The sequence below is a fragment of the Chenopodium album genome, chromosome 26 (genome assembly GCF_948465745.1).
Source record: "Chenopodium album chromosome 26, dcCheAlbu1.1, whole genome shotgun sequence".
Taxonomy (NCBI): Eukaryota; Viridiplantae; Streptophyta; class Magnoliopsida; order Caryophyllales; family Amaranthaceae; genus Chenopodium; species Chenopodium album.
This window is the reverse complement of record NC_137859.1, coordinates 37,193,577-37,220,209: the sequence shown is the minus strand read 5'-3', so window position 1 is coordinate 37,220,209 and position 26,633 is coordinate 37,193,577. Positions and strand designations below refer to the sequence as shown.

Here is a 26,633-nt window from a genome sequence, read left to right as displayed (position 1 = left end):
TGAAGTGAATAGATGAATAAATATACGTGGTTGAGGGTCCCTGAAGGAAACTTGTTATGAAATTGGAAACAAAGTAGTGCTTTGATAAAACTAATGATCCAATAATTAATTACTCAGTAATAAAAACAATAGACAAACCTAATATCAAAATCCCAACCACCTCCCAACCTATGATACCAAAATCAAGACAAGCGGGTGTTGTAGGTGCAATCGGAGTCGGAAATAGATCGCGTAGAGACGGAGATATTGAGATTACAAGAGGCAGAAGACACGACATGAATCTTTACAAACAATACCGTGACCTTGCCGGAGATACGCGTACGCGTGGCAAGAGGCAGAGTTCCGGCAAGAAGGTCGGAAATGACAGCCTGAGAATTAGACAGAAATCGATCGGCCATAAGAGTGAGAGTAAGGTTCATAGGCAGGGTCTCCCCAGCCGAGATCTGACCCGCGGGTATCGGAGCTTGTCCAACAATCTGACCCCTGTAATCTACAAAGGCTGAGCTGTCTGAAAACTTGAGTCCGACCTTATTCGGATTCTTAACAGTAATGGAAGCGTCAAGGGAAACGTTGAGATGGACTTTCATTCGGAGGGCGTCAAAGGAAACGTCCATGTCGTGGAGGGAGACTGACTTCACGGTGGTCACGGGGCGCTTCGCCTTAAACACTGTGGCCCCTAATATTGAAAATAGTAATACCAACCCAATTACCACGCCTAACGCCACCAACCAACACCGTCTCCTCTTACGCCGCTTCTCATCCATTTTTTTCTTTTTTGATTTCCGGCTGTTTCTCAATTCTGATTAATTTATATTCTGGAATTTCGCTATTTTCTTTGTGTTTCCAATTTCCAACTCAGACGCCTCTCCTTCTATAACGGCACTAAACACTTTCCTAACTTGTTTCTCAGGACTTAATTAGACTATTGTTGCCCAGAATGCCGACTTTTCTCCTTTCCTTTTATAGGATAGTTTTCAAATGGCTACAATAAAATTGTGGCCATTATACTAGATCGAATCTCAGCCTTTGATTAGATTTTGACTAATCCAAGCCTTTTATTAGGATGACTTTGTGGTTTACAAAAATAATTTTTCCAAAAAAAAAAAAAAAAAAAAAAAAAACAACTACGCACGTACGTTCAGTTTCTATCCTTCAATTACTCTGTACTTTGCTTTGCTTCATCATTTCATTCATTTGCGATTACTGTTTTATGAAAATACATCAAAAATCCTCACACATACTCCATGGTATGATGGAATTTGGGTGATTAAAGGTAGGTGATGATGAATTTTTAATTTGGGTGGGAAAAAATCCAATTACCCTTTGTTAATTCTTAATTATCTAATCAACCTGTTCGCTTATATGGCTGAATGGCTCTATGCATATTTGATGGAGATGTGATGTAAATGTTCTTAGTTTAGAGGCAGAGAAACCATAAATGGCGACCAAACAATGTTTTAGTAAGAAATACAGTTTTTGGTTTTTTAGTTGTATTTTGAACTACACGGATGGACTAGATTGATCCGTAAAATTTAAAGGGTCAAGATTGAAAACAGTTACAATGACTACAATTTTATTGTAGCCATTGAAAAGTCTTCCTCCTTTTATAACCTCCCACCTATATCACAAACTGTACTTGTACTTATTATCTTTTTATACATCAGCAGTTCAACTGAACTAGTATACGCTATTGCTTCTAGAAAAGGCCCAACATAACGCATCTTAATTACGACTACTCCATATTTTGACTGTTAGGCCCCGTTCCCCTCACCTTATTTTTGCTTAACTGAAATTATTTTTACTAAAACAAAATTGTATTTGCTGAACTTAAATTATTTTTACAGTTTTTCTAGAATTGAAATTATTTTTACTGATTTTCAATTATAATTCTTCTTTAAGAAAACTGAATTTTATTGAACTGAAATTATTTTTACTTAATATTATTTTTTTAAGGTGAAGAGAACAGGGCCTTACACTACAATCGGCATACCATTATAGACAAAAGTCAATTAATTATCTTTATTATAAACTAATATAAGTATAATAATTGGATATTAAAAATTTATAAGAAAATATAGTGAGATTAATATTTTATTATAAAGCAAAAGAAAATAGAGTTTGTCGGATGTCCAATTATACAAACCGAATTTAGAGTCTAAATAACTAAGTCGAATCAGGCTCGGACTCAAACCAATCAAATAGGGATCAAGTCCAAGGTTCGTTTGTTATATGGATCGGACTCTCATTTGACCCCATCTGATCCGAGTCTCATCCATTGCCAATCCTAACAATTCATCCCTATCTCTGCCTAGAGATGAAAGTTCAATACTCCCTCTGTGTTTTTTTAAAGTGTTATAGTTTGACCAAACACGCATGCCGAGATACAACTTTGACCATTAATTTATCTAATTATATCTTAGTAAAATTATAAAAAATTTGATACAATGAAAGTATACATTATGATGAATCCAACAATGTATTATGCAATAACATTTGTTTTATTTAAATTTGTAAAATAATTAAGTTAAAGGAAATTTTGACTTTTACCACCTCCCAATCCAAAAGTTTTACTTTACTACCTCATAAAAAAATTAAAGATAGCTTTTACCACCACAACTTAACTCCGGTGACGGACAGTTGATGTGGGCCCCACTAGTTTTCATTTCCCTCAACCAGTTTCAAAAATTCTTAAGTCAAATGGCAAAGCTGTAACTAAATCAATAATTTTGCCTAATCATCATGACATATTTGTACAATTGTATATAAATCAACTATTGTTTGTATAAATGAATCAACTATTGTAGGTCCATTTTAATAAAAAGTTGTTGATTTATTTACAATTTTGCCATTTGATAAATAAAGTATATTTTGTGTATCGAAGAGATAACTTGTATTTTCTCAAAATAAAATATTTTTGTTATAAAATTGAGTTTTTCCCGTAAAATTACTCTATTGACCCTTAAAATTTATCAAATATATTTTGACCCAATTAAATATTTATTCTGAATACACTACTGGTATAGCGGGAAGACGAAGCCGTAGTGATATGGGATTAGTTGAATGATTAGTCTCTTTGGAATAAAAGGACGGAAGGGCACATTGGGCTTAATTGTAATTGGGATGTCTGTGAGACGTAGTCCTATTCACTTAATAATTCATCAACTCCATCAATCATTAAAATCACAATTAATTAAAACAAAAATCTGATTCCTTGATCGTCTGGGCTTTTCAGCACAGAAGAAGAGAAGAGAAAGAGAAATCAAAAGAAAAAACTAGATTCATACTTGGTATATTTCAATTTTCAAGTGTTTAAGAAGGCAAACGAAACCGCAGGCAGGTACATTGATTGCTCCTTTTTTTTCTCCATTATTCCGGAGGAAAGTCTCTTCCTTTTTCCCAAGACTTGGTTTTTTTTAGTCACGGAATACATACATATTCGTTTTTGTCACTTTACTATTTCTGTGTATTTAGAATTAAGATATAGCAGATTTATTTCCATAAAACCCAAGCAAACAAACAAACCCCAGTTGATTTGAATGTTTGAGAATTTGTGTAGATTTAGAGTTTGAATTCTGCAGATTGGGATTCGATGAGAGTGTTGCTGACACAAGTTCTGATGGGGACGGAAGGAGGAGGGCAATCATTGTTGTCCACCATCAAAATTGCCGTCCTTCCCATAGTAAAGGTGTTTACCATGTGTTTCCTGGGATTTCTTATGGCCTCCAAGTATGTCAATATCCTTCCTTCTAATGGCCGCAAATTGCTCAACGGGGTCGGTATTATTATTTCTCTCTTTATTTTTTTTGGGTTTTATTTTTGATCATATTACTGATTTTCCGTCTCTGATTGCAGCTGGTTTTTACTCTGTTGCTCCCCTGTTTGATATTCTCCCAATTAGGCCAAGCTATTACTCTCCAGAAAGTGCTTGAATGGTCAGCTATTACTCTCCAGAAAGTGCTTGAATGTTCAATTCTTCGACTTTTCTCAATTTGTATTATTTAATCTAATATATCCTCATGCAGGTGGTTCATCCCTTTCAATGTTATCCTCGCTACTATTTCTGGCTCACTCATCGGCCTACTCGTCGCCACCATTATCCGCCCTCCATACCCCTTCTTTAAGTTCACGATTGTGCATATTGGAATTGGAAATATTGGCAATGTGCCCCTTGTCTTGATTGCTGCTTTGTGTAGAGATAAATCTAATCCTTTTGGCGATTCAGATAAGTGCAGTCAAGATGGAACTGCCTATATTTCATTTGGCCAGTGGGTATGTTTTTATTTTTTAATATATCTCTGTGAAGGAATATACTGATGTTTATGATTGTTTCCATTTGTTATTGAATATGTTTTTTTTTTTTTTTGTAAAGCATTACACCTTGTAGTTTATGTGATAACTTACAGCGTTTCATAGACAATACGAAAGAATTTTTCGAAGGCTGAATTGATTTTATTGGATTGTTCATTGTTGTTAAAATACAACTAGAATTATAGAAGTGATAGTAATCCCATGTTTCCCTTCAGCATTACTTGTATGTCTTCACTGAAGTGATAGTGATCCTAAGTGTTACCTTATTTCTTTTCAGCAGCTTTTCAAATTCTTAATTCTAACTGTTTTCCTTGTTTTCCAGGTTGGTGCAATTGTCCTGTATACATATGTATTCCAAATGCTGGCACCCCCTCCTGAAGGTACCTTTGATGTTGAAGGTGGACATCTTCCAATCAAAAGTCAACAGCACAGTGGAAGTGAAACACCAGAACAAGTTCCTTTGCTTCCTCAAGGTCCAGGGCCATTGACATCACATGTGTCACAGAAAGGAAAGGCAAGAGTCTTTCTACTTTTCCTATATTTTCATAGTTGTAACTCTTTGTGTTTAGCACTTTAACACAGTGATTAGAAGTTGATGTACCTGCTTCACCTACATTTATATGACTGACTCCACTCTCTTAATCATATGTTTTTCTATATATTTCCTCCTTTCCTCTGTCTTTCATTGATTTCTGTTATATAGTTTGTTGACTTAAGTCTCAATGACTACCACTGTCCACTTATTGTCTATTGCTTTAATCATTTTCCAATACGGATATCAAATCTTTTTAATGTTTGCACTATTTATTGGCAAGGAAACTGTGAATTTGGTGTTGACAACCAGGCTATAATCGTTAAGAACTTGAATTGTGAAGAACTTTTAATCATGGTGAAATTCTGTTTGCCCTTAGCTCATAATCTTGACTTGCTAATATGTATAGAACTTGTGTTTGCTTTTTTCTGAATTCCAGCTTTATTTTAAGTAAAATTTTCTGGAGTAACCGGGTTTATAATTTTAACTTTATTAGCCAGCAACTTACTTTGAAAAGGGTAGCTAATAAGTGATAACTCAAGTCTTTATAAATTGGGATTGGATTGTTGAATCCACTAGATCTTTTTGGCTGCTAATAAGTGATAACTCAAGTCTTTGGAGTTTCTTTAGGTTCTCTTTAGTAAACCTGTGCTAAGATAAATAACTAATCTTCCTATCAAGTTTGTACATTTAGAAATGCAGACTTCAATATATAGTCTCTGAATACTGCTTGAGTGTTCACCCTTGATGGTTGATGGTGTCATGGTGGAAGTGAAGGTTTTTTTGGATAGGGCATATTCGGAATGGGGAGATTTTTTAGGGGTTAATTGAGCCGTGAACTTGTGGTAGATGGGATGAATTAGTGGTGATTGAAGGAGGAGGAAGAGATGAGGAATTTTTATATCCTCAAATAGGGGGTAAATCTCTAAGAAATGGTGAATAGGGGTGGATGTGAGCTGAGTTAAGCGGAGCCTTCAGCTTTATTGAACCAAGAACTTAAACCACATAGATGAGCTCGAATTAGGGTATGTCCATCCCTCGCGGCGGGGATATGTTACCTTCATTGAAAGGTAACAATGTCCCCTTGGAATCCACCTCATCGTCCTTTTGGAACCATCTCCATCCATCTTCCATCTCTTAATCTGTCATCCTGTAATTTCATTTTCATCCTTTACTATCGCTTTGCAGAGATAGTAATATGCACCATTCTGATTATGCATGTGTCAAAAATTATGCACAGGAGGACTACAATTCTCTCACATGCTAGTGAGTATCTAGTCTCGTGTCTCTATGGTAATATCTGATATCCAATTGTATACAATGTTTACATTTTTTCTTTCACATGAATTATTTTCTTCTTCCCTAACACAATTATCCTGATCTACTTGACTGCTGGGATGACTGTCTCAGCATTCATTTTGAATCAGTAACTGAGAGTACGGGTTAGTTATCTATACCATCTGTTAAATCACAAAGGAAGGACAAGTGCTTTTGGACAACTATCATAAGTCCAAATGCAAGAATTGTAACTGGAAAAAGAAAAAAAATGGTGGCAGTGACTGTGGGGGATTGGGGGTGGGTGGTTGGGTGGGTTGGGAATTATGACATCCGTTTTTTTACTCAGATTGCTAAAAATTATAAGAAATACAAATGATGAAGATTTACTTATCACCTATATTTAAAGTTGACTCAGAATTGTCTCCCAGATACTGAGAGATGTACTGCTTGTTTTCTTTTATTCAAAAAAAGTAATGCTCAATTTAGTGTTCATCCATCTAAATTTAGGAGATGCATCTGCAAATATAGTCTACTGTAGCGGTAATCTCTCTATTTGTACTAAGCTTCAATCCGTTTGATGCAGGTCAAGGAGTTCCTGTTGTTCATATATGATAAATTAAAGCTCAAACAGCTCATACAGCCTCCTATTATTGCTTCTGTAAGTATATTATGCCCATCTGCCTACATTAAGTATTAAACTTGCAAATGTTGGTCATTGTTGTGCATCAATGTGTCCCGCCTCCCCTCTCCCACTCTTTCCCTTACACATTCGTGTCAAATGTAAAAGTGTAATTCATGCTTAGTAATCAATGGGAATGACTACCTCGTGAAATAATACTAATATATCAGTAAAATTCTATTTGATGTGATATTCTGATATTTTTGTCACTAGAACTCATTTACTTTGTCGATCATAAAATATAGTCTGCGGTCCCTCATAGAGTCATTTTAGGAGGGTAGCTGGAAATTGCTGACTTTTGGGACAGTGGGACTACATGAGTCCAAGTGGTTACAAAATTTTATAACAGAATGATAAATGATGTGAATATTTTCAATTGAACTTCCCTATCTATAAGTGCAGCCAATAAATAATCCATGACAAACTGATCAACAAGTAAAATGCCAAGTTCATCCTCATGCAAAGAGAAGATTTGTGCTTTAAGTACCTTATACAATTGATAAGTCCCAATTATTTTCTGCTGGAATAGCAGCCACTTCCATAGACAACGCCAACTTATCAATAACTACTGAAACATAAAAAATAAAGAAATAGCATAGCTATAATGGTAAGTGCTATAGACAACCCATGCACTTTGGCTCTTGGCATATCAATTTAGCTGGTTTACTATACGCCTCAATTCGTCAACTCAATATCACAAAGGGCCTTTATGTGATTGAATAGTGGTTGTAAAGGGTTCCAAACAACATTTTATGACCTCCGGATGCATCCTCCACAATCACTTTAGTTTACTATATGGGGTCTCAAAATTTTCAAAAATGGTCCGATTTCGTGTATTATAGCCTTCGACCTACAAGGTTAGGTATCGTGGTTTTTCCTAGGCTCTCTACTTGCACCACTAGCCTTTACATGACCGACTAATGACCATATATGATTCCAAACAAAATTTTATGATCCCAAGATGCATTCTCTACTATCAATTGAGTTTTTGACACCGGGTTGTGAAATCTTGTTCAAATTCATGTATTTTAGCCTTTAATATTGGTATCCGGAGAACATTTTCAGACCTAGCAAGGGTAAGCATCGAGGTGTTTCTTGGGATTCCCAAAATACCTCAAGAGGCCTACTTAATCCATGGAACCTTTTAATTCATGCCTTGGCCCATGACTTTGCCTTCTTCTTAATCATGTCTTAAGATGCATGCCTTGCTTTACAGAGGGGCTCTTTGTGGTCTCATTTACCGCTCTAGCGCGGTTTCTTTTATTGTCTAATTTTGCCTTCTATCTCTAACGTCTTTGGTATTGGATCCACGCTTTTATTAGCACAAATATAAGGACCCTTCTATAATATCCAAGACCGATTATAAAGACAAAGTAATTTTGTGAGTTACGATTCCTCTTTCTATTGAAGGTCGCTAAACTACTCTAGAAGATTAAAAATCTTTTCATGTTGATTCTTTATAGTTCATCGAGCAAATCATTAAGGCCTTACCATGACTTTCCTTGTCTTGGCCATGCCTTGCCCTAAGGCGAGCCAAGATGCTACCCTCTAATGCTATAAGTGTTTTCTGTCTTGTCCTCATACTCATGCCTGTATGTTCGTGTATGCCTTAGCCTTGATAGATACAACATTAGTAGCGCCCAAGGTCCTTGTGCCTTGGCCCTCATACATATTAATTTCTTTCGCACATATGGCCCAGTGCTACCCTTTTTTAGCTAATTATAGTTGGTTTTAGGGGCTCTGAATTGAAATGATATATTGCTAAAACTTAATAGATCGTGCCGTGTATGTTATTTCAATGACTTCCTTTATATAGGGTTATTTGACTAACACAAACCCTATATACTTAAAAAATCAAAACTAAGTTAATTATCTTGAGTCTCTTTATTGCATCCACACCAAAGCTTGGCAAGATTGTCGTATACTTAAAAATGTTAGTATTTCCGCTCAACCATAGACACACATGCCCACACACATCTGCACAAGCAAACAAACAATCAAAAATTTGAGTATGTTACTGCTAAATCCCAAAAATTGGGTGTTCTTAGTTTGTTAATTTTGGACTGTAATTTTTTTACTCCCTCTGTCATTTTATTATGAGCCTATATTCCATTTTAGAGTAATCAAAATTAAGAGCCTATTTCTATTTAAAGGTTGTACTGTTTGACAATATTATTCTCTTTTTGAAGATTTGTCATTCTTTTATTTTTTCTTTTCTGTACTTTTGACATCAATTCCCAATACTTTCTCTCTGCATCTCATCAATAATTCTCAACCACTTTTTCTTTTTCTTTATCTCTCTCTAACCCCACATGCATATTTGTACTCACAATTATTCCCTCTGTCACACAATACAAAGCATGTATTCATTTTTGGGTAAACCAAAATACAAAGCCTATTCTAGTTAGAGGTAATACTTTTTGAGAATATAACCCTTTTTTCAATGAGTTGTCATTCTTTTTCTTTTTCTTCCTGTACTAATGATGTCTTTTGACATCAATTCCCAACACTTTTTCTCTCCATCTCTTTAATAATTCCCAACTACTCTGTCTCTCTCTCTCTCTCTTGCTCTCTCTCTCTAACCCCACAGGCACATATGTACTCTCAATCATTGAGTTTAAGGAATCTTCATCCTCATTAATTCCCGTGAAAATAAAAAACCAAATAGGCTTTGTATTGTGTGACGGAGGGAGTATTAGTTTTAAGGAATCAACAACTTTCTGAATTCCCGTGTAAAAACCCAAATATGCTCATAGTAAAAGGAGGGAGGGAGTATGTTTTATTTTTCCTCAAGAGTTGTTTGGTCATATTTCTTGTTGAAGTTTTTTAAATATTATTTTTATGCTGCAGGTGCTAGCAATTGCATTTGGATGTGTGCCTTTCTTGAAAAGTTTAATCTTTACAAGTGATGCTCCTCTATATTTTTTCACTGACAGCTGCATGATTCTTGGGTAAGCTTGTTAATCTCTTTTATATTATATTCAAGGAAAATATCAGCTTCATTTTTTTTTATTGATTAGAGATATAGTTCTATAATTAGTTCCATATCCACCCCCCCCCCCCCCCCAATATGTATCATGGAATAGTAAGTCAATCAATCAATCAAAGCCTTAATCCCATATTTGGGGTTGGGTATAAGCCTATAATGGAATAGTAAGTAATGAAACTAAAAATAAAACCCCTGAATATCTGGAAGTTAGCCTTTAATAAAGGTGTTAAAATGAATATGTATTGTAGCTTCTAACAATCACCCAAGAAAAGCTGATGCTCTTTATAAAATAATAGGGCTTGTTAGTTGTTACTCAAAAATTTTGACATTTGATTTTTTTTTTTAAAATTATATTTATTTATTTATTTATTTATAGGGACGCTATGATTCCATGCATTTTGTTGGCATTGGGAGGCAACCTTGTGGATGGTAAGCTAACTTTTTACAAGTTTTGCGTTTTTGCTGATCATTTTCTTACTGGGGGTTCCAAGGACGGGTCTGTCGTCTTTGATTTTAGTTCCAAGGAAATAGTGGATCAGAACTGAGTTGATGTGTTGTTTTACATGCAGGACCTGGAAGTTCAAAACTTGGTTTTAGGACAACTGCTGCAATAATTTTTGGGCGGTTGGTGTTGGTCCCCCCAGCAGGGCTTGGCATAGTGACTCTGGCTGATAAGTTGGGCTTCCTTCCTGCCGGTGACAAGATGTTCAAATTCGTGCTGCTCCTTCAGCACACAATGCCTACTTCTGTACTTTCAGGTACTATTTTTCAGCACAGTACCTTACAGCAGTTGTTTATCAATTTTCAGTAGTGACAGAAAATATTACTGCCACACTTGTTAGTTTATTGATTTGTTAGTGGTCATGCACTCATGCCTATATTTTCAATGTTTTGTAGGTGCTGTGGCGAACTTGAGAGGATGTGGGAGGGAATCGGCTGCAATACTGTTCTGGGTTCATATATTTGCAATTTTTTCAATGGCTGGGTGGATTGTGCTATACATTCACTTACTCTTCTGAGAATTCAAGATGTCTTTTTTTGCCGAATGCTATCATTTTTTGACGTCAACTAAATTGGGGAGTTGAGATAATATATGCCTTGTACAACTAAATTTACAAGTCTAGTTGGATACATTCAGGATCGCTGGAAACAGCAAAAAGAGAAGACCTTGTTCATTGTTCAGATGATGCTGGCTGCTAATGGTTTTGGAGAAGCAGCTTTGTACATATGATGCTGGTTATGCCTATGTACACTTTAGCTCAATTATTTGTGGTCATAAGAATTGTGATTAATTGAGTAAAGTTCATACAGTATAAGGGGGTACTAGCATATTATATTTTTATTTTTATATTGAAAAAAGATCAATTTATCAAAGTTTTACTCTTCTGATCCTTAGTTGCTAATTATACTCACTTTTATAATCAAATTTAATGTTTTATTGATACAAAGATATTTCAATACATGTAATAATTGTAATTGATTTATACTCTGTACATTAGTCCTAAAAATTCAAATTCTCAAGCCACAATTTTCTTATCTGTCTCATGTAATTGATTTATTAATGTTGTTACAGAAATAATGACATGACAATATAACATCTACTCCTTGTGCTGCTGTGACTTGTGAGGCCGTGGGCATGTCAAAGACTTGAGCAAGCCCACCCAGAGTGCATGAATGTCATGATCAAATCTTTTTTAAGTTAATTTATTTATATCTATGTTCAGTATATTGAATCGCACCAAAAAAAAAAAGAAAAAAGAAAAAAAAGCAGTATATTGGAAGGATAACATGTAGTATTACTGTCCCGTCAAAAAAAAAAAAAAACATCTAGTATTACTGTATGACAAACCCTTAAAATTGAGGTCATGTATTCAAGTCTGAAAGAAAAACATAATCTGGATGTAGATAGTGCCACATGACACATGAACAATGATTCAACCCAAAAGAAAAATGGAAGCAATGCCCGGGTTTCTTGAGTGAAATAAAGAAATCAGATAGTTTCAAGCTACAGAGCAAATCTATCTTCTATACAAAGACCCTATACAATTAGCAAAATCATTATTTTACAGAACCCTTTCTATGGTTTTGAAGGCTCAGACAGACAAGACTAAAAGTTGCATTAGCAACTCTTGAATCAAAACCTGATGACTCTGAGAACTGAAGCGTTGAATCATACAATGACAATTATGGACAAGAGCAGAAGCAGTAGCTTTCAGCATCTTTTATACTCCGCATGACTAAAACCACCACCACCAGCTCTTTTCCCGCTCATTGCGGGAGCCTGAGCCAGAAGGTTGGATGGGTTGTGGAGGCCAAACATTTGAATTAGTTTGCCCATTTGACCTTCTTCCTGCTAAAGAATTGCCCAACCAAAGCACCAAGACAATACCTGCTAGGCCAACTATAGGAGCGGCTGCCGAGAATAACCACCCTCCCCTCCTACCATTGGTGTGCGAAAAAATTGCTGGAGGACCTACATCACCCAATGCGGCAACAAAATCTTGAGCATCAGCCATTTCACTTGTATCAGTGGCAACTGACAAACCATCATCCCTACCCTCCTGCTGCTGGATTTCAGAAATATACATTCTATGGCTAGCGTGGCGCTTGCCTCGCTCATAATCTCTGTCATCGGTTGGGAGTTCATATCGACAAAGGGGGCAAGAATTCCTTGCACTCAACCACGGCAATATACAGGATGGATGGTATAGGTGAAAGCAGGGCAGCTGATTCACTTCAGTGCCAATCATCAGCAAATCTTTACAGATTGCACAAGTCAAGCCATCAGGTTTCAGATGCTCATCAGTAATGACTACAAGGGGCAGTTTGTCAATGAAAGAGACAGCTGCAGGAGGTGCTCCTCTTCTTGCATTATCAGTCTCGGTAAGATGATCCAAAAATTCTTCAAATACCAAAGAATCAAGATAGTCTGCAGGATCACCACTATATGGTGCTTCACCAAATACTTCCATACTTGCAGGGATGCTGGGATGCTGGAGGTCCCTAACTTCCCTAATTCTCCGGCGAATCATCCCCTCGAACTCAAAAGAATCTGTTCTATTATGTTCAACAAAATAATCATTGCCGGCATTTGAGTCAATATGAGTTCCAATTTCACGAGGCCTAAAAGTATTCTCCTCAGCATTAACTTCTTCCCACTCACCATCTTCTACTTCATCCTCATCAGAATTCCAGTGCACAATACCAGCATGCATTGGATCAATATCAGTGTCACTGTCAATATCACTTCTCTCCATAGATTGGACATATAAGTCTATGTCAAAGTTTGTATGGCCATCAATTGAAACACCAGAGTCACCTTCGTAAGTACTAAAAGACAGAGCATCACTATCACTATGATAAATCCTGTGTCCACCGATGCTGACATTAGATTCACTCTCTCCATAAAATGAATCGGAGTTGAATCCTTCACTTCCTGTATCAGAAAATAGTCTCCGCCATCTACTAGAACCATTAGGTGTTGTATTAGAACTAGCCGGCTGCAGTACCATCACATTAGGATCGGTATCTCCACGAACATCTTCATGCTCAGGCTCGGTATGTCTTGCTAGGTTAATTATTTGTGAGAACTGTTGTGAGAAATTTTCAATCGCCTCAGAACTTCCATTAATTGACCTTCCTCCAGGGACCCTTCTTCGAAGAGAGTTGTGTGCTGGGGTGCCAAAATCTTCAACCAGCAAAAATTTACAGTCATCACATATGTTGACACTTTGGAGACCACTATTATTTTCATCCTCTAATGATAGAGTTCTTCCACAAAGACCACATGCCTCAGGCATTTCTACACGATCATTTGTCAAGCCATTATTGATGTGATCAAGCAAATTGGAATGAGGTGATACTAGTGAATTAGTTTGCAAGTCTAATTCCATCTGTAGGCATATAGGGCAATTCAAAAGTCAACATAAAAGTAGATAAACATTAGGTAATATTCATGAAAAAGGTTTATAATGTGGGAGGGCACATATTATACAAACAAGATATCAAAAGACCTTAACTACTAGAAAAATTGAGAAATAGAAATACAGAGATCAAAGAGAAAAGTTTTCAGAAAATATTTCAACATATTTCAAAAAAAGAATGAGCAATTGAAAGCTTAAAAGACAAATTAAAGCATCAGGATTGTAAAATGTCATAATAGGCGGACAGATGATACTTTTAGAAAATAGCACATTAAAAGTCACTCTGCTTCTTATATATCTATTGTTTTAATTCCTGGCATGCTAATCAAGAAATCCTATAATTGACTAAGAATTTCCTTCATATTACTCCAATAACGAAACACAAACAAATAATAATTAGAGGAGGGAGAAAGGGTAAAGTTGGAAAGGAAAAAGGCATAGAACCATTGTACTGAACAGTAAACAAGATACTTTTTTTTTTTTATTTCCCCATAGAAAGATGACTAAAACTTCCCTTTATATTTTACTACATTAACAAAACATGAATTAAATAATGATTAGGGGAGGAGGCAGGGGTAAAGTTGGGTGATAAAGGCCACACAATGTTCCATAGATTCTGAATTGTGAACAAAGATCTTTCAAACAATATAAAAAAATGCCGAAGTGAGTATAACATCACTCTACAGTAATTCATTATTAAAGGGATCTGCGGAAGCACCCAAATAGATTGGTCTGGAGTATATAGAGTAAAAAAGGCAGCTTTCTACTTTCTAATATGAAAAATCTGTGATGCACCTTAGCAGACCACCTGCAGAATCACATACGTGAGATGCCAGAAAGGACAAACAGGTAATAGTAGATGAATTGCGGGCAGGCAAAGTGACTGAGCTGCCAGAAGAGGACAAAGAGGATCCGAGCAGGTGTATCATCCTAAGAATTGATATACTCGTAATAAATAGCAAAGAGAGGGAGTGGAGAGGGCATTGAGAAGTGAGACCTTATTTTGAGTGTACTGGGAGAGTATGAGAGCCTCTCAAAACTCTTTTTGGAACTCCCTATGAAAAAGGTTTATAATGTGGGAGGGCACATATTAGAGTAAGATCATCATATTTCAGTATTTCACTTAAAATTTCTGCCACCAAAAGCCATACGCACCAACCCATGAGGACAGTCAAGATACCACCCTTGCGGCCTTGCCTCCCAATCTAGAAGCACAAACCCATGACCCTGCCTCCCAATCTGAGCCACAAAATGAGCTATTTCCCCAAAGGAAAGAGCTTCTAATTTTTCAAAATCAAGCATAAAAATGTCCAGATTTGGAGTCAAATCTAAAAGGACCAACTAACAAAAGGGTAACAAATCCAAGATCCAAATTTGGTATCAAAGCTAATTAAAACTATATTTCGTGTATGATTTCTAAATAAATATCCAGAAAGATTACTATTCAACTATAGACCCCAAAAAAGTGCAGAATAATAAAACTGTCGCAATATACAAGAAGGAACCAAAAAGTATTAGTAAATCCTTTTTTTTAAAAAATAAAAAATAAAAAAAGTCTAACCCACAGTGACTCGATCACATTTTCCAATGAGGATCTAATGCCACCAAAGGACCAAACCAGCGAATCCTTATAAATAATACAAGAAAAATCCCTAATAAAATAGTTCCAACAGAATTTAAAAAATATAAAAAAAAAAAAAAAAAAAAAGGCAAAACTGCCTGAACTTTGACAAGGTGCACATAGCAACATGAACTTTGGCTAGTAGTCATAAACTCATAACAACACAAACTTCTTCATTGGGTGCACAAATTATCATAAATGAAACTTGGCACTAGAGATTCTATATAGAGTAGCTGAGCACAATATAATCCTACCAAGCTTCCACAATTTATCTTTTTGCCTCTTTGGGCACTTTCTCATAATTAATGTTTGGAGTAATTTCTCATAGGAAGGCAAAGTTCTTTTTATAATATATATTTTTGTGATCACCAATTAAGGGATGAAGATGTGAGAGGAGGTGAAAACCAACTGATATCAAGGAGAGAGACTGAGGAAGAAAGGAAGGAGACAAGAACAACGTGCAAACAAAAAAGACAAGAATGATAAGGGAGACCGTGATGGATTCCAATATTGGCATACAAGGTGTTACCTATGGCATCTATAATCAATAATTCTCAAACTCAACTGGAAGTGTCAAACACGAGTATGTGTCCCCAGTGTCAAACACATTTATTTTATAAAATCTTTGCATGATCTTGGGCAAGTAAAGAATCTAAGTGTCATATTAATGCTTGAGTGTTGAGTATGTGACTGAGTAGTTGGGGCGTTTACTGTTTAGCATGTGAGAATGGGTGTTGGGGGAGTAGACGGTGGGGTTAAGAATGCAGAATGGCGGGTGAGAATTCATGAAAATAAAACAAATCCCTTATTTGGTGAGTGGAAACAGTATATTAGGATTAAACAACAAATTCACGTATATGCCCATACTAAACATGCCTCTCCCTTTCTCCTCCAAACACTCTGACCCCTTTCCCCCTTTAGGTAATAATATGAAGGGAACTATGATAAGAGAGATTGAGAGTTAATCTCTCATTCTCTTAAAACAAACATAAGAATTCATTGCGTTGTGATATAAACTCTCAACCTTTTCTTTAGGGTCCATAAGACAAACTCACTCCTATAGGTGAAGTGAAAAGTCAAAATAGCATATTCTTCAAGATTTACACTTTGTTGGATAGGAAGAAATGAAAGGAAAAGAAGAGAAGAGAAATGAGGGGGACAAATTCTCTTGTTTGGGTAAGAGATTGGCGGAAGGAAGGGGAAGGAGAGGGAGAGATCCATTTTCCCTCTCTCTTTAATAAGCATAATCTCTCCAAAATTGGAGAGATTTGGAGGGAAAATGGAGCTCACCTCCCCCTCCCTTTCCTTTCCCTTCCCTTCCTCCATTTTCCCTCTTCTTCTTTTCCTTCCTTCTTTGCTATCCAAACAAAGCGTTAAAGAAATAGCCATAATGCTCCTCTTGAAATTAATGGGGAATCCCTTAGGTTGTTTATAAGTCAAATTGAGAAAGAGCTCATTGAGCATGAGTAGCGAGCATCATTGTTATCAAAGCTGAACATATATCACAATCTCAAATGAAGCTTGATTTTTGAGAATAAAAAATTTGGGCGTGCATGAGTTAATAACAATTTGGGCAAGTGTTTTGGACTTGCTATTTTGCAAAAGTTCTACTAATTGCCCATTGCAAATGATGCTACAAGAGTCTTCAGTGACAATAATTTAGAACAAGACTGAATAAATGATGCATCAAGGATGAATCTTTAAAAACTTAACAAGTAGAGTTGGATGAAAAGGATCCTTAAAGGGATTAGTTTACAATGCTATCAGCTTTACCAGATGAGACTAGAGAGCCTCCAACAGCCTGAGAATGATGTCTTGGTGTTTGAAGTAGGTAACAAAGACAGCATACTTAATGGACATAATCTGGTTTCTTAAATGGTTTGACTTGGAAAAATAGCAGAAGATAAACACTACTACGATACGAAGTACCAGTATATGTTAAGTGTGATTATATACGAATACATAGAGAGCGGCTTATGAGATACACTAGTACGATACGAAGTACCAATATAGGGTTTGATCCCTCTAATGTAATACACACTCCTTTGTAGTATGTATACGGGTGATAATGAGATATGTTTCCCCCATTCCAACAAATGCAAGGGGTAAACTTTCTGAGCTAATACTATACTCATGAATTATAATGATTAAACTATTCCAAAATAAATGAGATTACATGTTGTTAAAAAGAGTCAAAAATAAAGATGGAATCAATCAATACAAGATAATTGAATATAATTACCTGCTAATGGTGATTTATGAGGAAAACCGCTTCTTCAAATCAAAGAAAACTCCCAATCTACCGCAGTTGGCAAAGCTGAGTATTTGTTTCCATCCTATAATTTCAATCAATTATGTATTTACGCGCGGATTAATTCCTCTCATTGAATACGGGATTGGGGGTTTCAGATAAAACCTAATAACAGCAAATGAAGCAAGCAATAAAATTCATAAAACAGGAAATCAGAAAGGTCTTACAGACGAATAGATCTTCGGCTTCAATACAGAAAAGGGGCAAAGATGATTGCTTTTTCTCATTGCCATTTTTCCGCCTTTTCACTTCAATCCACCTAACCACAGTCCACAACTGCTAGCCCATCAACTATAGTCAAGATGACGCCGCCTGGAGACTAGTCGGGTCAGGTCATTCGGATCGGGTCCTTTTTAAAGCCTACTCGACATATGGTTTGGATTTGGGTTTATTCAACAAGAAAAATACAATAATTATCACTCTTGGCAATGCATGTTTTTAATAATTAACTAGTGTGTGGCTCGGACGATGCCCCGAGTTGCTAGTTTGTAATTGACGTTTGATTAATTATTGCTTAATGTATCAAAAATCATCTTCAAAATTTAATAAATTGAAAAAAGATTTGTGTTAGGAGAACCATATTTAATATTCGTAACAAAATTTAATACAAGTTGTTAAATTATCTTATGATAAACAAATAGTACAATTAAGGACTAATCATCTTAACCAAGTTAATTATTATTTTGTTGGATAGATTTACACAATATATGGATAGCTAAGGCGGTAAGACTTGCATTGTGATACTCGTTGGTCTCAAGTTCAAGTCTTGCTATGAGCATTTTTTAGATGTTAAATCTAATTCGTGTTGTGAAGGTGACGTGGCATATATTGATGACTTGGCACGTTTATAGAGCTTAAAAGGGTGACACGTGACACATATTCTGTTTTAGGAACGCTTTTTAATATAGAAGTATAGATATAGACTAGTGTGTGTCCCGGGCGATGCCCCGAATTGCTAGTTTGCACTTCTTTAATTTGATAATTATGTTCAACTATTGTATAGCTAGTGTGAGATTTGGGCGTTACCTTAAATGTTACGAATTTTTTTTTTTTTACCTCTTATGTATTTATTGTCCAATCTTGTGAAAATTAAATAAATCAAATAACCTATAATTTAAAAGCAATATATAATGTTAAACTAGTGTGTGGCTCGGGCGATGCCCCGCGTTGCTAGTTTGTAATTAACATTCGATTAATTTTTGCTTAATACATTGAAAATCATCTTCAAAATTTAATATTTTGAAAAATTTGTCTTAAGCGAACCATATTTAATATTTGTAACAAAATTTAATAGAAGTTGTTAAATTATCCTATGATATGTAACAAATAGTACAATTACGGACTAATCATCTTATCCAAGTTAATTATAATTTTGTTGGATAAATTTGCACAAAATATGGATAGCTAAGGCGGTAAGACTTGCATAGTAATACTTGTTGGTCTCAAGCTCAAGTCTTAGTTTTATAAATTATTGTATGCGGCTGGCCACATGGAGTGGCAGGGGTTACTTATAGGGTCTTACTAGTTTTGTTAGAGGTTACTTGTAGGGTGTTACTAGTTTGGTCAGGTGTTACTTATAAAGTGTTATTGGTTTTGGCTAGGGGTTACTTGTAGGGTGTTATTGGTTTGATATGGGGGTTGTGCCTGGGGTTACTTGAAGAGGTTATTCAGAATAAAAGTAACACCTACAAGTAACTCCAGAATTCAAGTAACACCCACATTTAACCCCTGACAAAACCAGTAACACCCTACAAGTAACCCTTGCTACACCATGTGGCTTGCCGCACTGAAAAACCTCTGAGATTCTGTTTTAGGAACGCTTTTTAATATATAAGTATAGATATGTGAAAATTTAAAACAATAATAAAAGTTGGTTGAGATGGTAAGTGTGTAGCATTTATTTCTTTGAGGTTGAGGGTTCGAATCTAGATAAAACCAAATTTTATTAATTTTATTAAATGAAGTCGCAAGTTTACGTGTCGCTGACGTGGCATTGTGACATGTTGTCATATACGTTGAAGAGTGCCACGTGGCACCGTTCCTTTAAAAGGAACGCCTTTTAATAGATAGTATAGATATCTCTAATTATCAACAATGTAAAATTATAAAAGTGGATATTAATAAAATATACGAGACGATTTAAACAAAATCTCATCCGACTATAATTTATCCCCGTAAAAAAATAAAATAAATAAATAAATATGTTTTATTGTATCTATAAATCACAAAACTGAGTCAAAGTGTATTGTGCGAATAATATAAAAATCAAACGGTGTCAACTAAAAAAATGGAGGAATATATTATTTACGAAAATATGATGCTGATTATATTTATTTGTTGATTTATTTACAGAAATGTCATTAAATAAACAATTTTTTGTTTATCATGATCAAACTTGGGGTTTCCGCCATTCAACCTTCATAACTTAATTATTACATCATAAACATAGCCTCATATGGTAAGTTGTTGTCAGTTGATATATTAATTATATTTAAATATGTGAAGAGATGTTATAAAAAAAAATATTTATATGTGAATTTATGTCATATTAAGAAAAGTATTGATTATGTCCGCACGAACACATAGGACATACGTAGTATAAGTTAAGCCAAATAGAGTAATTCATTAGTATTAAAATTAGTCTATTATGGAGTATTTTTATTGTTATAATCTTCTCTTTACTTTTTCCATTTGAGTTATTCTAAAGTGTGAATAATGAAGTTTGATCGCATAATATGCTAAGTTTACTATTAGAGCAAAAAGTATTCAATATTGAAGATTGAGATCGAGATTGAGATCATTTGCGATCAATTATTGTGTTTTATTACACAGATGTGTTTAGGAATAGATGGAAAAGGTGTTGAATGTTGATTAATGTTGATTAATGATTATGGTATATTAGTAACTTGTTTTTAGTCTATTACTATAACTCCATAAGATATTGATAGCCATATGAAGAAATATATAGTGAGGAGAGAGAAGAGATATCAAGGGTTAATGACTTCACCAATTCAGAACTTCCTCAAATCTCCCAATTTTGGTGAGCAAACTAAAACCAAAATCCCCCAATTTGCCTTCTCAATCCTCAAATTCAAGTGTGAAGGTGCATAATCTTTAATTTTCTTTTTGTGGAAAATCTTGTATTTTAAATCTCTTGATTGTTATAATTTCATTTGCTATATATACAAAATCAATCAAGTATATTATAAATTACTTGGTATAATTCTATTGCTTTGTGTTTATCATAGTTTTTCAGCTTTATAAGATGTCCAGGTGATTATGAAAATATAGCACAAATTGCTTCTTTAGTTTATAAATTATACTCATATTTCATTATTGTGATTAGCAGCTACCTTTTGAAATGCAAGTATGTGGTCAATTTGAATGATTTTAAGCCAAAATTGAGATTAATCAGATGAGATGATAAAAACACAACTTCATATTCATGTTTAGTCAATAATACTTGCGGGTATATCATGACATTACACAAATCCAATTTATGCAGAAGAGGTGGACTTAAGAGGAGAGTCAACTTTGGGGACGGAGAAAGGAGGAGGAGCCCCAGACTATTTGGCTCAATCTCTGCTTCATCTCAGAAGGGAAACAACATCAAAGCATCGACGGAAACAACATCAAAGCATCATCTCCGTTTACCACCATCATGCGACTCTGATCGTGATCAAGACGACGACAAGAAACTTGACTCGCATTCACGCTCTTGTGCTAAGCTTGAACTCAAACAGTCTCTAAATATTCCACGTCCACTCAACAGGTAACTATTAGCTCTATCAACACATATACACATAATACAACAATGTTAGTTATTATCTTTTAGATATCAAGCACTCTTTTTCTTTACTCCGTATCATTTTTAGTTATTAACATATTTCGCGAATTCTATTTTGTGCCATTGCATAATCTTGTACATTAATCATATTGAATTACAATCAGCCAAACTGATGCTTTGATGTTCGTGAATTTTGCATTCGCTTTATATAACTTATTTAGTGATTACAATTTTTTATTTTCTATAAGCCATGAGCAGGGTGAAAGAGCTCCAAATCATTGCGATGATCATTCAAAAGATGGTAAGACTATGTTTCTCTCCTGCCACCTAAAGTTATATGTATGCCCTTGCCCAAAGCTAAGTAAACAGACATGGTTGTCACTTTACTTATGTTGCATGTAGTTACATTGTCTGTATGATTAGGCCTTGAATTTTCTAATCTCGAGAGTAAGCTATTGCTTCCGATGCTTCTCATAAATTGATCCAGATCTATAGATAAACTATTTTATAAAGTCTAAAGAAATCCACAACATAAGAGTACAGATCATATTATTACATTGATTCATTCTAATTGCCCCAGCCTCTAAATAACTGTTTGGCACCATTTGTGTTGAGCCAATAAGGCCCATTTGTTGGTGTCTCCTCAAAGCTTGGCTTTGGGTGTATATTACTATGTGTTCATTCTATGGTGAGTGTATGGTCTCACACTTGAGGGGGGAGATCATTAAGTGCAATTGTGTGAGTTTTATGTGCCCCATGTTGAAAGATAAATATTTTTCACTTTATAACCCAAGTAGGCTACTCTTACATTGCCAATTGGATTTAGGACAAAATCTCACTTTGGGCACAGTGAGTGGGTTCTCTCTCTTTTCTCTCCTCCATTGTTATAATAAATTGGTATCTGAGCTAGGTTTGGTTGGATTGTTCGCACCCTCTGATAGATGTCATCTGTGCCAGGGCTTGTGCCAATAAGGCCCATATGTTGGTGTCTCCTTAGAGCTTGGCTTTGTCAGGTCTGAGTGTGAATCTATCTGTATTGTTCAAGGGGAAGATCATTAAGTGCAAGCATGTAAGGATTATGTGTCACACATTAGAAGATAAAGTAAAGAACTTTCACTTTCTAACCCTAGTGGGCTATAAAGATTCAAAGCTTATACTAACGAGCAAATTGTATTTCCAATATGCAGATGAGTCTTGGTTACCAGATAAAAGTAGCCTTGAGCTTGTCCTTGACACATTGCAAAGGTAAGTTCAATTACTTGCACATAGTAGTATCACTTTAAAGCTAGATGTCTAATCTTTTATCCTCTTTGTGCACTTTTAGTTTTACTTGCATTTTTGAAACAAAAGGCAAATCGGGCTATAAAATGTTCAAAGTACCAATCAAATTCCATAACCTTAAAAAAAACAACTCTCATATTTCAGGAAAGATACATATGATATATTTGCAGAGCCGGTGGATCCTAGTGAGGTTAGCTACCCTTTCTATCATCATGTTTGAACCCATCAATTTTGATTATTGATTAATACTCCACTATATCTAAATAAGTGCATTAGTTTTATTGGTACATGTGCCAATGCACAACTTACAATAGTAAAATTATTCTTGTTTTACACATAAGTCATAAGTGTGTCATTTTCCAAAATGTCTTCAGGTCGAAGAGTACTATGAAATTATCAAAGAACCAATGGATTTTGGCACAATGAGAGCTAAACTTCATGAAGGCATGTACAAGAATATTCAGGAGTTTGAGGTCTGATATCTCCACAAGTACAATGTCTTATTGAATGCATGTGCGTATGCTTGTGCCATTGTGCATGCGTGCGAGTGGGTGTGCCTGTGTGTGCCACTTGCGTGTGTGTGTGATCTACCCAAATTATCTCATTTTTAATGCAGACATTTGAATGTCATCTGACTTGTCATTGTTCTTTGCAGCATGATGTATATTTGATATTTGGGAATGCTATGCATTTTAATTCATCATCTACTGTGTATTTCAGACAGGTTAGCCCTTATATTTTGTATTTTAGAAATTGCTGATTATAATATTATAACTTTCCTCGTGTTGTGATACGAAAAGTTGAATTTCCCAGGCACGTGCTTTGGAGGATTTAGCAAAAAATATTTTTTTTGTCCTGAAAAAGGATCCTAAAAATTTCAAAATGGACTTCACTGCAATAAGGCGAAGATCAGGTAGAAAATTTGGTGGTGAACATAGTGGTTTGACTTTTGGCTCATCCGGGAAACTATCAAGGGACTTGGGATCCAATAGCATGCATACTGATCTTGCTCGTAAAGGTCAGTCATTATTGATAAGTACTTGGTTGAGGTTTTGGGGATTGTTAATGTTTTTACCTCAAGTAGAGGAAAAACCTTTTAAGTTGGTCGAGTCAATGAGATTATACATCAACTTATAAAAGAAATTTGTACTTCAAACAGAAAGAAGTGATGTCATAAGCCTTTCTTTTATAGCTTTTAGTTCAGTGTTCAGGACATTGTGTGCCTATAGGAACCTACACCCATCAACACGATGCAAAGGGTCAGCCTAGGCCTTTGATCACATATGCTCGAAGGAAGCCCAAGAAGAATTCTCCAGTAACTTGATGCTGAGTTGAAATTCTGTTATAAGTTTGTTATGGGGTTTAGGGTAATGTGGTAATTTTGGGAAATAAGTTTGTTATTCCTCTTAGCTGTAGAAGATGCTAGTAATTGATTATATATAGCAGTTTTATAATAGAAGAAATTATGCTGAATATTGATTAAGAGTGTAGTTGTTGGAGAGAATCCTTCCTCTCAAAAGAAGGAGAGTTGTATTGGTTAATGTTAATTACCTTGATTATCAATACATCATATCAATTTGAGCTCCCTAATTCTCTGTGTGTGTTTGTGTGTGCTCTGTTTCTGATCTGGTTCCTAGCACACGAAAAGCAGGAAAAGGGGAAAAAAAAAAAAGGAAAAAGAAATTTTATAGCTTATTGAGCATAAAAGCATGCACTCTAACAGAAATTGGGAGAAATCTTTAATTTGTAAGCTCCTTAGATGAGAAAATTCTCTACAGTCTTGGTTGATGCATCATCTAAGTAACATCTCTTATTTGAAGACAGGTTTTGGAAAAGAAAGAAAAACTTCTTTTTCTGGAATTGATCGGCGTTCTACATACAAACCTTGGATTTGCTTGTTTGATGAAACAAGTTCAGCTGTTTCACCACTATTTTGTGGGACAAAACCACTCATACCTGTAAGGTTTTATTGCTATATGTCTTTGTGTACCTATTTTCCATATTAGCTAGTTTTGAGAAAGCAGAGGTTATGAAAAGATTCGTCAGCTGACTGCATTAAGTGCTTATCTTAGATATATTAGTATTAGCTAGATGGGCATAGATGCCTATCAGTGCTGCTCGTTTGTCAATTTATGTTGCTCTTTATATTTCAATATGATGCCAAGGTCATTTGTTTGTGCATTCACTCTAGAGACTCCCTTATTTCTTCCCCCTTTTGGGTGAGTGAGTTTATATCTTCTGTTTGCAGGAAAATCTGGAGGAGTCTGGATACAAAGAAAGCTTGATGTCATTTGCTAGAAATTTGGGACCTACAGCTCATAGAGTTGCAAAAAATAAATTGCAAGGACTATGGATGCAATCCTCCTCCAGTAGTAGGTTTCAAATGAATGGTTGGGACAGTTATTCTGCCCACAATTCTCAAGCCCCTGCTGCCTCATCTCTTGTTCAAAAAGAACCTGCTAACTCTTTGTTATGTGGTACCATACCCAGCACAAGTCTTGCTGCATCTCACCGTGTGATTGACATTGAAACAGCCAATGACATAAGGAAAACAAGTGATGTCAGCACAAGTGGAGAGAAATCGGCCAAAAATTTTGAAGATACTAAATCTATCATCCCATGTACGAGCCTGGGAACAAGTGATTGTGTCATAAGGGATCAAGCTCAAGGTAATATGAAAAACAATAAAAGTACTTCTGCCATTGCTAGCGGAGATAAACTTAAATACCAAATCTCCGTAAATCAGTATGGTGAATTGGATGTCATAACCCACACTAGTAGCAAGGACAATGATAATACTGAATTTGCAAGACCAAGAGTGCTGCTGAAAGATGGTGGCACGCTAAGCTGCCATCTGAATACATTGCTTCCAGCTGTGAAAGAGACAATACTGGAAAAATTTCAGGCTGGCAACAACTTTGACTTGAATCAGGTTCAGGCTATCCCAAGTCCACGCTATCTTGTTGGGTGTTCTTATGAAGATGACAATTTAGAGACTCGTGAGGTGAAATCTTGTTCTGGATTGGTTGAAGCAACCAAGTTCAACCATCTTTCCTCTAGAGGTCATGCCAAAGCAGCAATATATGAGGACGTGACTAATATGCATCCATCATCAATCCCCAGCCAATTTAACTTTAATCTTCCTTATTTAAAGTCGAGTATGGGAAAATTGGGTGATGAAGTTTTTGAAAACAGCTCTACCACAAATGGACAACAATCGGCATTGCAGCTGCCTCCGGAGCTAAATAGTATCAGCCCCTCACCAAATGTATCTAAAATCAGCTTTGGGAAGGCGTCTGGCGAATACACCAACCACAATCATGGATTCTATCTTGAAAACCATCATATGACATCACCCTATATTATAAAGACTCAGTTACCTAAAGTTTATACTTAAGGTGATAGCATATTGCCATCTTACCACTAATAATCCTCTCATTATGATACCCACTGCAACAACCTTTTTTTGCTCTTTCTTTCTGTCTTTTTACCCCCTTTGGTGGCAGCCTGGAGGCCATTTTATTGTTGATTGAAAGAGTTGAGTAAATTATTAAGTGCTGGAATGAATGACGAAAAAGGATCGATCAATGATCACATTGTTGTGATTGAAAAAGGATATATTTATTATCATTTTTGTTAAGTAGTAAAGTGTTAGGACAACCAAAAATGAAAAGTGGCCAAATAAATTTGGATGGAGGAATTACATTTTTCATTGATAAAACTTTTGTTGTACCCTAAAGTACTATGCATGTTACTTATAACTCAGAGCCAACTAGTTAATCAATTAAAAACAGTTTCTAAGCATGACAAAGTTAATCCAAGCTTACAACTATTTTAACTTGTATAAACATAAGCACAACTCAAGTTTGATGAGTTGATTAATTATTGTATGTGTTTTTCATGTTTAGTAATTGTGTAATAATA

At 35.5% G+C, this 26,633-nt stretch overlaps 4 protein-coding genes across 7 annotated transcripts; 2 read left to right on the top strand and 2 right to left on the bottom strand.

Annotated features, from left to right (window-relative positions):
* LOC145616195 (uncharacterized) lies at positions 1-981 on the bottom strand. The gene has a single exon (XM_081670890.1). It carries the CDS (start codon positions 762-764, stop codon positions 183-185), a length of 582 nt encoding a protein of 193 aa, XP_081527016.1. The 5' UTR covers positions 765-981; the 3' UTR covers positions 1-182.
* Positions 982-3,151: 2,170 nt separating this feature from the next.
* LOC145616191 (protein PIN-LIKES 6-like) lies at positions 3,152-11,320 on the top strand. Of its 3 annotated transcripts, none has more exons than XM_081670885.1 (10): positions 3,152-3,337; positions 3,579-3,772; positions 3,853-3,932; positions 4,023-4,269; positions 4,631-4,822; positions 6,702-6,776; positions 9,648-9,748; positions 10,163-10,215; positions 10,356-10,544; positions 10,684-11,320. In XM_081670885.1, exons 2-10 carry the CDS (start codon positions 3,590-3,592, stop codon positions 10,803-10,805), a joined length of 1,242 nt encoding a protein of 413 aa, XP_081527011.1. In that variant the 5' UTR covers positions 3,152-3,337; positions 3,579-3,589; the 3' UTR covers positions 10,806-11,320. The 3 variants fall into 3 exon arrangements, with proteins under 3 accessions (XP_081527011.1, XP_081527012.1, XP_081527010.1); XM_081670886.1 differs by having other exon boundaries at positions 3,557-3,772; XM_081670884.1 differs by lacking the exon at positions 3,152-3,337 and having other exon boundaries at positions 3,359-3,772.
* Positions 11,321-11,627: 307 nt separating this feature from the next.
* On the bottom strand, positions 11,628-17,923 carry LOC145616185 (uncharacterized). 2 transcript variants are annotated; one of them, XM_081670877.1, is made up of 3 exons: positions 17,809-17,923; positions 17,573-17,666; positions 11,628-13,679 (listed from the first exon to the last, which is right to left on the bottom strand). In XM_081670877.1, exon 3 carries the CDS (start codon positions 13,677-13,679, stop codon positions 12,024-12,026), a length of 1,656 nt encoding a protein of 551 aa, XP_081527003.1. In that variant the 5' UTR covers positions 17,573-17,666; positions 17,809-17,923; the 3' UTR covers positions 11,628-12,023. The 2 variants fall into 2 exon arrangements, with proteins under 2 accessions (XP_081527003.1, XP_081527004.1); XM_081670878.1 differs by having other exon boundaries at positions 17,573-17,894.
* Positions 17,924-20,566: 2,643 nt separating this feature from the next.
* LOC145616186 (uncharacterized) lies at positions 20,567-26,423 on the top strand. The gene is made up of 10 exons (XM_081670879.1): positions 20,567-20,744; positions 21,147-21,413; positions 21,677-21,729; positions 22,616-22,673; positions 22,854-22,899; positions 23,084-23,182; positions 23,365-23,433; positions 23,523-23,727; positions 24,534-24,667; positions 24,958-26,423. The coding sequence occupies exons 6-10, from the start codon at positions 23,117-23,119 to the stop codon at positions 26,104-26,106; spliced, it is 1,623 nt and encodes a 540-aa protein (XP_081527005.1). The 5' UTR covers positions 20,567-20,744; positions 21,147-21,413; positions 21,677-21,729; positions 22,616-22,673; positions 22,854-22,899; positions 23,084-23,116; the 3' UTR covers positions 26,107-26,423.
* Positions 26,424-26,633: the final 210 nt, after the last annotated feature.